The sequence below is a fragment of the Watersipora subatra genome, chromosome 10, assembly GCF_963576615.1.
Source record: "Watersipora subatra chromosome 10, tzWatSuba1.1, whole genome shotgun sequence".
Classification (NCBI taxonomy): Eukaryota; Metazoa; Bryozoa; class Gymnolaemata; order Cheilostomatida; family Watersiporidae; genus Watersipora; species Watersipora subatra.
In genome coordinates this window covers 9231910-9245236 of record NC_088717.1, presented here as the reverse complement: position 1 = coordinate 9245236, position 13327 = coordinate 9231910, and the positions used below count along the sequence as shown (strand labels likewise).

The 13327-nt window shown below is 36.1% G+C and overlaps 1 protein-coding gene across 1 annotated transcript; it reads left to right on the top strand.

The window, feature by feature from the left end:
* The first annotated feature begins 10532 nt into the window (after positions 1–10532).
* Positions 10533–11408, top strand: LOC137406750 (uncharacterized). The gene has a single exon (XM_068093362.1). It carries the CDS (start codon positions 10533–10535, stop codon positions 11406–11408), a length of 876 nt encoding a protein of 291 aa, XP_067949463.1.
* Positions 11409–13327: the final 1919 nt, after the last annotated feature.

Below are 13327 nucleotides of genomic sequence, written 5' to 3'. Positions count from 1 at the left end.
GATAGATTTTTGTTTGGAGTTGCCTTGTTGGGAGCACTTGCTCCTGGGCTGCCATGATTAGCGACTCTACATTGGCCGTTAGGTTTCCTGTTTTGTGAAGATCACCAACCTTAGATATTTGTCGGTGGTAAGCACCATGAAGATGTTTCGTGTGCCAGTAAATTTCCTCATCATCAGGGCGAAGCTCCATTGTAAGAGCAGCCGATTGAACTTCATCTAGCAACTTATCTGAAGTGGCCATGGAGGCAGCATAGGCTTTGATGCATTGCTCTTTCTCTTTCACTGTCTGCTGTACACTTTTGAGTTCCCTACCGCCATCTTTCTTATCAAGATACAATCTAGTAGTATCATATTTGGGTCGAGTGCTCCATGTATGGTCAGCAGTGTACGAGTTGCTATATCTGTTTCATTGATAGCTTCCTCAGTCCACTTTATTATGCCTCCAGGATATCTTATTACTTGCGGTGCGTAGGTATTCATTGTCATGACTTGGTTCTTGGCCATGAGCTGGCTCCGTAAGACCTGCCGAAGGCATTTGTTGTATGCGGTAATAGCTCTGTGACATACCTCGGCTTCGTGGTTGATGTTGCTTTGCATAATCTCCAAGTACTTGTACCTTTCGTCTATATTTTTGATGGTACCATTTGGCATTCTTAGGCCATCTGTGAGCATAGAATGGTCTATCTTAAAAATTAGCCTTCAACATTTTTCAATACCATATTCTCAATATCTCCCAATGGGGAATAAAGTCATAGGCCTTTTCATAGTCGATCCAAGCCATGGCAAGCCTGGTTTGCCTTCTCCTGCTGTCTTGACAGACCTTCCAATTCACCAGCAGCTGATGTTTGGCTCCTCGTGTGTTGCACCCAATTCCTTTCTGAGCACTGGTCTTATAGTGACTCAAGCACTCTTCCAGTTAGCCTGTAACTATTCTTGAGAGCTGTTTCCACGTGGTGGGCAAGCACGTTATTGGTCGATAGTTTTTGGGAGCCGGCCCCTGCTTTGGGGCCAATATTAGCATTTAAGCCTATGCAGCCTCCATGGCCACTTACGCAAAGTTGACAGCTGAATTTCAATCGGCTGCTCTGACAATGGAGCTTCGCCTTAAAGATGAGGGAATTGACAGGCATATGAAACCTTTTCACGGTGCTTACCACCGACAAATATCTAACCTGACGGCCAATACAGAGTCGCCACTCATGGCAGCCCAGGAGCAAGTGCTCCCAACAAGGCAACTTCAATCAAAAATCTATCACACTAGAGATGAACCTAGAGGCAGACTGTGCAAAGATGCACCTGAGACCATCTTTAGTTGAATGCTCAACATTGGATAAGTAATAAAAAGGTATTTACTCAGAAAATTTATTTTTATTCAACAAATGACAACAGACAACGGTCTAACTTTCATACTTCATATCATGAAAAAAGTGTTTTTTTGGAGTTTAAATAATTAATCAAAACAAAAGACTGTAAAGGTTTTCAAAATTTTTCAAACAGCTATATAGCTTTGAAAACTTATATCATGAGAAAGAAAATTGTTGCTGGTCAATAAAATTATTATTCAAACACTGACAGTTTTTTTCTTAATTAATGTTGAATTAAGAATTTAAAAAAATAGTGCTTTCAAGTGTGTGTATAAAAAAAGTTACTGATGCACCAGAAACTATTAATCAAAACTTTCAATGTGATGGTACTGGTACAAGAGAGTTATCTTTCCCTAGAGTGATAACAACATGAGCGTTTCCGGTGCCAACAAGGAGCAGTTAGGCCACGCTTTTTTTGTGCTAGTCAATCATAGCGATTGACCAGAATAATAACATAAGCCATGAGAATGGTTAAACAAGGATCATGAATTTCTGCAATTAAGATAGTAATTTATGCTCATATTAAAGAATTTATGATTATAGTTTATTAATATAATATATGCTTATTATTTAAAGCAACTCAATACCTACATGTCTTGCCAATGCACTGAATAGCAACTGTTAAGTAAGTGAGTTAATGCAATCAGTTACTCATAGATAAGATAGATAGTCATATTGAGGATGTATTACAAGGGTGTGATGGGAAGCTAATTGACTGCCATCAACTATGAGTTGCACTTTCTGGCGTTGCCCGAGAGTAATAAAAAAGTCTTTCGTCGAAAAATTTATTTTATATAACTTTTGCCATTCTAATTTTTAAACTTCATATCGTGAGAAAATATTTTTAAGCTGTTCAAATGAATTCAGAGGAAAAAGAAAACAACTGTAAAGGTTTTCATGATTTTTCAAACAATTGCAACTTTCAAATTTCATATAATGAAAGAAGTGTTATGTTAAAATAAATAAGGAAGAAAAATGAAATTGCAAAGGTCTTTAAATGTAAATGTGAAATAATTAGCAAGTAATGGCTAAATATAATATGTTAAGCTATGGTTACAATAAAAAAGTATTAAATAAATACCCTAGGACACTTATATTTCGATAGTATTTAGTTTCGTGAGTAGCACACAGAGTAAAATTTTGCTGCTACTTAATTTCGCAGCTCTGATGAGTGCGAAAATATAGTGATGTGAAAATAAATGCAGTGGAACAAACTAATTAGATTCCTCAGGTCCAGTTCCCAAGTAAAAAAAAATTAATTGGGGACTAGTTTGTATTTGTAAACCGCAAGTATAAATCTGTGGGCGAGATCAATAATTCAATTTGATCGCTTGCTGCTATTTGTTTCTTGGACTATCAATGACCTCTCGGTCCTTTCCGTCGTGACTGATATGGGACCAATATTAGATCTCAAGTACAGTGCTGTCAGAAATTATGAGACCACCTCACATTTTAAGAGACAATTGGTGGTAGCAATGATTTGCTGACTTAGTTTTACAAAAAAACTATTATAAACCATATACCATTAGATGCAGAATTTTCTACTGATTAATATGAAGCAGATTTCCATCACATAACAATTCATACTTATTTTTTATCTCAATCGAAAGGCATATGCAACTGATATGAATAAAAAAACAAAAAAATATTTTAGTTTTTATTCATTTTATTATTTTATTCATTTTTTATTTTTTTATGCCAAACTATTTGACTTTGTGAGATTACAGAATGCACAACACATAGTGATGACATCACGTTTTACCACTAACAAGCTATGTGGTCGGACACTGAAGAGATAACTTGATGACACTAATTCTATCACCAATGCTGTAAAAGAAGAATGAAAGACTCCTGATTTACTTTACTAGAATAAGGAGAAATTTCTGCATCTAATGATGTACAATATGTGGCAAATGAATGAATTAAAATGGTACCAGCAGTGGTCTCATAATTTCTGACAGCACTGTGTTTATAGCCCGCAATGGCATGTCACGTTTTAAGTTCACTTGTGGGTTAAGAGGATTTCACGTTTTTTTTTCATGTTTTTTTCCATTTTTTTTCGAGAATTCTGGACTCCTAACATGGAAGACGTTTTGACAGAATGTTATCAAAAATAGCAAAAAAGGAAGGCAATTACTCATGAACTTTTTTGTTAAGGAAACCAATGGCGATTCGATTTAATCAATGACCAAAAATATAATAATTAAATTTATTATTAAAAAAGTTTATCAAATACCATTTTAAACAAATTTCAGAAAAGCACCATTGGTTCCCTCAACTTTCTAGCAACAATGTCCCACTTAATGAACTTAAAATAAAATCGGCAAAATTTATCTTTGTTAAAACGCTTAAAAGAAAAATATGTCTTTTTTCTGAGCGTTTTAACTGCTTACCAGTTTTGCCTATTTTAATTTTAAAATGTCTCGCCAGTAACATCACCTAAAACAAAACAAATCTCAAAAAATAGAAAAATGTTGATACTTTCCAATAAAATTATTTAAAACTTCACATAAGAGGCCCGGCTGAGGCCCTACATAAGAGAAACCTTTTGGGGGCCTACATCACCCCCTTTTCAACCCCCAGGTGTTCATAACTAGTCGCCTAACATTAGCCGCCCCAACTTGCAACCAGTGAATACAGGCCTGCAATGAACAGAGCTATTTAATTTTGCGTTTTCGCTCGTTCGTTATGATAGTTTAGTTTTGCTCATGAAAATTTCGTGAGAGGGTGACTCCGTGAAAATGTGAAAGTTATATGACGCGATGACATAAATGTGCTAGGGTAAAGTCATAAAAAAGCCTATTTAATGTTTTTAATAATTATAATTTAGTATAAACAAGTATAAATTATTTTTATTTAACATATAACAACATTTGCCACTGTAACTTTCAAACCTTTTGCTTGTTTACCTCAAGCAAGGATGTCCACTAACTAGTGGACATCTTTGTTTCAAGCTAGTCTATGTATTTGATTGATATGTATTGAAATCTAATATTACGTGCACAGGCTGTTTGTGGACTGTGGTGTCAATTAATCACTTTATCACCATACAATGTCAATACTTCCAGTTGATGGCAGTTGATTAGCTTTCCATCACACCAATGTAATAAAATCCCAGTATCACTTATCTATCTTATCTACCCTAGGACACTTATATTTCGCTAGTATTTAGTTTCGTGAGTAGCTCGCAGAGTAGAATTTCGGAGCAACTTAATTTCGGAGCTCTGATGAGTGCGAAAATAATTATAGTGATGTGAAAATAAATGCAGTGGAACAAACATAATTAGATTCCTCAGGTTCAGCTCACTAATAAAAAAAAATTTCAATTTGCGACTAGTTTGTAATTGTGAACCGCAGGTAGAATGGTGTGGGCCAGGTCGATAATGCAATTTGATCGCTTGCTGCCATTTGTTTTTTGGACTATCAACAGGCCCGTTTTCACTGGGGCAGCTAGCTGGCCGGCTGAGCCGCCCCAACTCTTTGGGAATTTTTTACGGTAAGTGCAGTCCAACTCGGATAACTCACCCTCAGATAAAATGTAACATTTCATCTCAAACACAAGGTCAACTCAGACGGATTTGTTTTGTCAGTTCCAACGCAATGATAAATTCCTTCAGATAACTCGACTTCAACATCATTTATTCGAAAAGTTATTTGCCCAACGGCCATGGACGCGGTTTTTATCGCTGTGGAATATCACTTCATTCCAAGCCATAGAGACAAACATAAACTTCTAGTAGTTCTTAGGCATCATTATTATCATCATGAGAGGCAAAATATTTTTGTTAACAACTTTTATAAAGGTTTGCAGAAAATTAAGTTTTATCAAACACCCGCTTGGCCATGTCCCATCAAAAACGTAAAAGCCCCCTAATGAACTTAAAATACAATCCGCAAAATTGATCTTTGTTAAAACGCTCAAAATAAAGAGATGTCTTTTTCTGAGCGTTTTAACCGCAGTCATGTTTTGCCTATTTTAATTGAAAAACGTCTCGTCAGTCACATCACTTAAAACAAAACCAATCTCAAAAAATTACAAGTTATTAAAGAAGTGTCAGTGGAGAATCTAAACCTTTCCAAAGCCATGCTGCTTTTGTAGTACTGCGAGTGTCAGTGCATGTGTCTTATTTTCTTTCAACACGCGGTGCTCACTGCATTGATTGATGTCCCCAGCAAACGACAATCTACTAATTCGTGTGCATTGACATCAAATTTGTATCATTATAAGTCATTCTTAATGGGAAAATAATCATAATTAATTGCAAAATAATAACTTAATAAATTTTGACAGTCAAATTATTTTGTTGGTTTATATTTTAACGATGCTATAGTGGTTGTTAAAAACGTTAAAACAAATGTCGGTATAAAATTCCATTCTACAGTATCATTGAACAAAGCTATTTAGTTTCGCTTTTTCGCTCGTTTGTTATGATAGTTTAGTTTCGCACATGAAACTTTCGCGAGAGGATGACACCACAAAAACGCGAAAGTTAGATGCCGCGAATACATAAGTGTCCTAGGGTATGAGTAACTGATTGCATTAACTCACTTAACACTATCTATTCAGTGCCTCTACAAGTCATTTAAGTATTGAATTGCTTTAAATAATGAGCATATATTAGAGTAATAAACTATAATCATCATTTCTTTAATATGAGCAATAATTAGTATCTTAACTGTGGAAATTCATGATCATTCTCATGGCTGATGTTATCATTCTGTCAATCACTGTGATTGACTAGCACAATAAAAGGGCGTGGTCTAAACGCTTCTTGTTGGCACCGGAAACGCTCGTGTTGTTGAATGCACTGTTATTACTCTAGAGGGAGATAACTCTATGACTGGTACCTCTCGATACTGGTGCACACTTAAAAATGAGATATTACACTGTTTATGTCTTGTACGTTGTCTGACCGAATGGAGAAAAAAATTTATGGCTTTTCCTGCTCGAGATACAACAATTGTTTATAAATTTGGCCTTTACAGATTTAGAACTTAGCAAAATGAAAACAGATATGAAATAGCACTTTTGACATTTAAACTGCACTTTTAAAAATTACAAAATAAAAACTAGGTAATAACCATGAAAAGTAAATTTAAAAATTTTTTTTTAAAACAACCTTATGCAAAAGACAATAATATTAATGCTAAATAGTGCACTTTGAGCATGTGAAACCTAGAAAAGGGTATACAGTAAACAAGGAAAACAGTATACCGGGGTATGGATTCTTGAAAGTCTTTGTAGACTTGTGGTAAGATGATTGGTTAAGACATGAGATCGGAAATTTTGTGAGTTCAAATCCACCAGAAGGCAAGCTTATCATTACTAGAGTTTAATTATATACATATACAATATATATATATTTATGTGTATATATATATAAATATTGTATACATTGTACATGTATATATATTATAGATACATAATTATATGTTAAGCCGCTACCAATTTTAAAATTTGTGTATAAGCAAATTTGATCCTATTTTACATTAAACAATTAGACCTACTGCGATGATCTGAAAGCCAACAAGTTAATGCAATTTGCCTAAATGGCTCATTGTCGTAAATAATATTTTTAAAACGCATTTTGCGCGTAAATTGTGTCACTTGTTCAGATACAAAATTCAAAACATGATCAGGGAGCTTTGGTCTTCTGATGCACTTACATGTACATAGATTCAAAGTAACGCAATTTTACTTTGACAATTAATGTGTTTCAACTTAAACTAATATGGCGACCAAAGTGGTGTAAGGACCACATAAAATACTAAAAGTAATGGAAAATATTTTAGTCATATAAATATATGTGAGGCTGCATTTTGATTCTGCATGCATAGCCATATTTTTATTGTTTTACCCATTCGAAAGTACGTCAGACTTTTTCATTTTAGCCAAAGCTCTTCCGATGTTTGCTGGTTTATTCATTTTCGAAGTTTTAAAGTTATCTTTTGTGAAACTATAATGTAGCATGCGGAAGGCTGTTAAAATATCAAAACTTATTTTCATAGTTTTATAAGTTGGTCTTTCTTTTTCCTTTTGAAGGCGTGAGCCAATTTTGAAGAAATTGCTTAAATGAGTTAGGTGTACTTTTAGTTTTTGAAGAAATTCTGCATTTTCTGTAATTATTTTCTGCAAAGTTCATATTCAGTGTTATCAATGTTCTCTTTTTATTTTGAAAACAGGAGAGTAATTAAGGAAGATATGGTAAAGAAAAGTAAGTAGGGAAAATAGGGAGAAGGGAAAAAGGAGGTGGGATAAAAGGTAGAGAGGAGGTGGAGAAATAGATGAGGAGAGGGGGAGAGACGATGGGGAAATAAAGAAATAGGAAGTGAGGAAATCAAGGGAGGAAAGGAGAGCAGATAGATAAAGGGAGAAGAGGTAGAAAAAAAAGGGGATAAAGAAAAGAAAATGAGTAGGGAAAAGGGGAGAGAGATGGTAGAAAAACAATCAGAGAGTGGACGTAGGAAAAATGAAGAGATAAATAAAGTTTTTTATTTAACACAAATATTGTTTTTATTTTTAGATGACGTGAACTTTCGCAAACCTTTTAACTAGTTTTACCAGCAGAAAACATGGCTGCATGCATTGCATAACTGCATTCATAAGTCTATAACTCTTGCTAGCTGGTTATTCCAGCAGAATACCTGGTGTAATTACTCAATATTTTGCTTGCATAACTAGTTTAATGGAATTATTAAGGATTAGGCTTCACTTTGATCAATCAAAACAAATATCAACATTCTTTGTTTTGTAATACATGTCTGTTTTGAAAATTAGCTCAGTGGATTGAAGACTCTGGAGCGGCGGTGCAGAAAAACTGAAATTTGGTCTTGTACCTAGTTTTACCGACATAGGACAGAATTAAGGAAGATAAAGAAAAGCAAAAAACTAGGGAAAGAAAGAGGGTAAGGAGAAAGGAGGTGGGATAAAAACGTAGAGAGGAAGTGGAGAAATAGATGAGGAGAGGGGGAGAGGCAATGGGGAAATGGGGAGATAGGAAGTGAGTAATTAAAGAGAAGGGAGGAGAGCGGATAAATAAAGGGAAAGGAGGTAGAAAAAAAAGGGGATGAAGAAAAGAAAATGAGTAGGGAAAATTGGAAAGATATGGTAGAAAATCATTCGGAGTGTGGACGTAGGAAAAATGAAGAGATAAATAAAGTTTTTTATTTAAAATATAAGTTCTTTGAGCTTAGAAATGGAAACTTTTTTATCAAAGGGAAAAGTGAGTTTACTCATTGACTCAAGCCTATAGAAAAAAAAATATATCGTGCTCAAGATATTTGAGAAATGCAAAGTAGATGATGCATTAAACTTTGGCTTTCAAATGCAGCAGCTGATATAAAGATGTTTACAATGAAATGTAATATTTATACTCTTTTACTCATGATAATCTACTAATGAGCTCCAACAAATCTATTTTGCAGATTTGCTTTCAAGAACCTGTTTACAATTTTAAATGACTCCGGTTTTATTCACACCCTTGTCCATGACCAGTATATCTCTGGTAACATTCTCTTCTCCACTTTTAACCAGCTGTTTACAATGGATCTCGATCAGCAAAACGTAACATTAATAATTGGACTCAACGTATCAGGCTACAGGGAAGGAAATTCTAGCCAAGCAAAATTCAGAGGTATATACAGCATCTATCACCTCACCAATTCTTCTCTGTTACTTTCGGACACCTACAATCATGTGTTAAGAAGAGTTGACAGAACTTCTCAAGAGTCCTCTCTATTCGCTGGAACTCCAGGAAAATTTAAGTTTGGTAATGGCAATCTCTCTACCTGTTCTTTTCATGACCCAGCTACTTCAACAACGTTTGACGGAGTAGTATTTTATATTAGCCAGTACGGCATCCCCTACATCGCTATTATGAATCTAAACACTATCAACGGATATGTTCACCACATTGAACTTCAGTTATATATAGTATCAATGTTGGCTGATCTTCAAAATAATGTTTTACTTATGATTACCGAAACACAGGTTTTACAGATGGACCCAGCTGCTTTACACATGGCTACAGTTACAGCTGGTTCTTCATCTGGCTATGTGGATGGGGCTTTACAAAGTGCTAAGTTCGGTAGATTGACTGATTTAATAATGCTGAACAACGACACACTATTAGCCGTAGATAATATAAATAGTGTATTGAGGGTGATTGATCTTAATGGTCAGGTCAGTTCAATATGCTCAAGGTCAGGTGGAGGTCAACATATCAGTAATTGTAACATATCGACACCGACAGTTCTCATGAGATACAACGCTTCGCTGATACTGATTGGAAGATCTAACTCACTCTCTGGTTTAAGTGGTGAGTACAAATAGCGCATAACTTGAAGCTGTTTTTTTGATAAAAAAGTTAACCAATCTAAATGTGAGAATATAGGCAAGCACATAGTTATTCAAACATTTCGCGAGACAGCCACCAGCTTGGAAATTTTTGCAGTGTACAATAACCGGAGCATATTTTTGTGGTTCTTACCCAAAATAATTATTTTAGTTTGTTTTATACCTAGGTTGAAAGACAAACATTTGTAAATGAAGTTCTGATACAGGTGGTAAGCACAACATTTCACTGTTTCATATTGCGGTACTACATTTATTTTACTGAAACAGCAGTACATCTTTGAATCATAACCCTCTCATTGCTTAAACAGCTGATTAATGTATAATCATTCTAATTTCGATGCTATTTCTCTCATGCAAAATATTCCTTCAAGTCTTCAATTTTCATCAGCAAGTAAAAGCTTTAAGTGTAACAGTTTAACCGGGTAGAAAAAACTGAAAATGAAGTTAAATCAAGCAATATTTTGATGTCATACTAAAATCCGATAGACGCATATGATTTTCCAATGTTTATAGATGATTTGGGCTCCAGTCGTCTAAGCACATTGACTACGATTCAAGGTACTACCACAGGTGCTCTCCAATCTGCTTCAAACACAATGACTCAAGGTCCAGCAGCTACAAAAGCTAATACTTTGTCTACTTCTATTGCAAAAACGACAGTTCAGGTTAATAATAAAGGTACTCTCCAATATGCTTCAAACACAATGACTCAAGGTCTACCAGCTACAAAAGCTATTACCTTGTCAACGTTTAATGCAAATACGACAGCTCAAGTTAATACTACAGGTGCAATTCAACTTGCTTCAAGCACAATGACTCGACGTCCAGCAACTACCAAAGCTAATACTTTGTCAACTTCTAATGCAAACACGACAGCTCCAGTTAATACTACAGGTGCCATTCAACTTGCTTCAAGCACAATGACTCAAGGTCCAGCAACTACCAAAGCTGATACTTTGTCAACTTCTAATGCAAACTCGACAGCTCAATTTAATACTACAGGTGCCATTCAAGTTGCTTCAGGCACAATGACTCAAGGTCCAGCAACTACCAAAGCCAATACTTTGTCAACATTAAATGCAAACACGACAGCTCAAGTTAATACTACAGGTGCCATTCAAGTTGCTTCAGGCACAATGATCCTAGGTTCAGCAACTACTAAATCTAATGTTTTGTCTACTCAAAATGCTATGACTATGGTTAAAGCTACTACTACTAATGTCATCCGATCTAATTTAGGCAATGTGTCTCTAGATCCAACAACTACTAAAAGTAATATTCTGACTGCTACAAGTAATATGACTAATGTTCAAAGCACTACCACTGATGCCATCTCATTTACTTCAAGTAATGTGAATCCACATCCAGCAACTAAAAAAGCAAATAGCCGGTCTCTTGAAATTGCTAAAACTACAATTCAGGTTACTACTACAAGCAGCATCCCATCTAATTCAAGCGGTGCATTGCAAGATCCAACAACTGCCAAAGCTCAATCTGTTACTCAACCCTCAACTAGCCCATCTGGTGGTACTAGCAATAACATAACAACTCCGCATCTAGCAATAACAGCAAAGCAAATGCAATTAGAGAGGTCTTCAGCATCTTATCAGTCACCTTCAGTACCTCTAGTCAAAACCTCCGTAAAACCCAACTTAGTGACTGTCACTCCTGAGACTGAAAAACCGTAAGTACAAATCATTTTTTAGACAAAGGTAACATCCTTTGTGCACACTTTCAAAGTTTTATTTAGATATTAAAGTTTAAATGATTATTACATGAAAAGCAATAAAAGTTACATGCATGTAGCTTCAGGGGCATCACACCTCTGTTTGTATACAATACTTTTAATAGAAAATATATTTTATTGTAACCATTCTATCACATGAACTCAGTTATTATTAAACTTTAGTTTTCTCCTTGCACGAGTAGCTCACATTTTAGTATGATATGCTAGTTCTTAAAACTTCAAGTACTTAGCGTGGTTACCGATTGCCAAAACCATAGGCGGCTTAGAGATGAATGACGACTCAGAGGTGATCAACGCTACAACAGGGCTGAGCCTCAACTGGGCAGATGACGCCACCCTTCTGTAATATTTTTTGGTCAGCCAATAGCCAGCTGCCATGTCGACCATGTTACTGGGGAGTTGAGCCAAGCCAATGGCAAAAGCTATAAAAAAACGCTGTAGAAGTGCTCAAAAGTAGAGCGCATAAAAGGTTCCTCCTGTGCAGTTACTTATACACTTATTGAATTTTCCGCTGTATTGTTATGTATCTGCTGAAAAATATAAACTTGCTAAAAATTTTATACATCTACTGCTTTGCATTCATGCGGCTTGTTTCCTTGTGGAGCAAGTAAAGGAACTCATCAGTTTCTTTACACTGGTGGCAGCAGTAGGATCGCGAGTCTCGACTCAGCAAAAAGCACAGTACCACTACATGCTGTAATCCAGGCTACCCTAGTGGTAGTATAAAAAGAACTTTAAAGAAAACATGTGCATCAAGACAACACCACCTCTTGATCACAAAGAGCTGTAGCTGCCGAAAGGCATCTCCAGCTTTCCGTGATCAAGAGGTAGTTCAAGAAGAGCAAAAATAGCAGCCTGCCTTAGAGGATCTGAGATATAGTCTGTTTGGTTTGACAGAAAAATGGCCATCAGACGCGCTAACAGCGTGGAAATAAGTACTGAGCACTTGTCTGAGGTGCTGGAAGCAATGATGATACTGTCTTTGCTCTTGCCCTATTTCATTAGTCAAAATAACATCAGTATTTCGGCTCAGGAGACATGGAGTACTTCATCAGCAAAATCTAGGAAGTGACAGAAACAAGTGAATGAACAAAAGCAGCCAGTCTGTTTTACCTTCAGGACAACCTGCAAAAAGAGGTAGTAAACTATGTTAATGTCAACCAAGTGAAAGCCAGTCATTTTTTACGTCTTTTGAGCTTGATTTTGGTCTTTCTTCATGCAGAGTCAGTGCAAAATGAGCACTTTGAGGAAAGCCACAGCCCATACCTTGTAAAAACTTGCTTGTCAAGTTTATCAGCAAATTTGAGTAGCCTGCGAAATCACACCGCCCCATCCCCCTACTTAGCAAACATGGTTAAAAACAGTTTTGCTGAATTTTCAGCAAATTTCACCTTTATAGATATTTATTGGCAGCGCTATGAACCACATTAAACAATGAAGTGTGAGCTGGCACCAAGTTTTCCAAAGTCAAACCTGAGGAATGTCAGTCATTGGCCCTTTAGACCAATAGAATGAAAACAGGTGGAGAGAGCTGCAGTAGTGAAGCTCCATACTATCAGCCAGCTGGCAAAGCAGCTGACAAAGCAGGTTTGACAACTACAGCAAAGGAAACACAGAACTAAAAATGGCCACAAAAAAGAAACCCCTGTGATGCTGAGAGTGCAAAGTTCAGAGATGCGTCCGCAAAAACAGTAGTGCCAACTACTACTGCACTCTGATGCAAAGACAGCAGAGTTGGTGACACCCTGGCAAAAAACTCTAATATAAAAAGACTCAAATAATAATAGAGAGACAACATGAGAAATATCTGCTTGGGCCACAACAGACAAGATGGCGATGAAAGCGCCTATTGACTTGGCT

Bases quoted from the DNA above. Each gene is read 5' to 3' on its own strand.
- LOC137406750 (XM_068093362.1), top strand. From the start codon at position 10,533: ATGACTCGACGTCCAGCAACTACCAAAGCTAATACTTTGTCAACTTCT.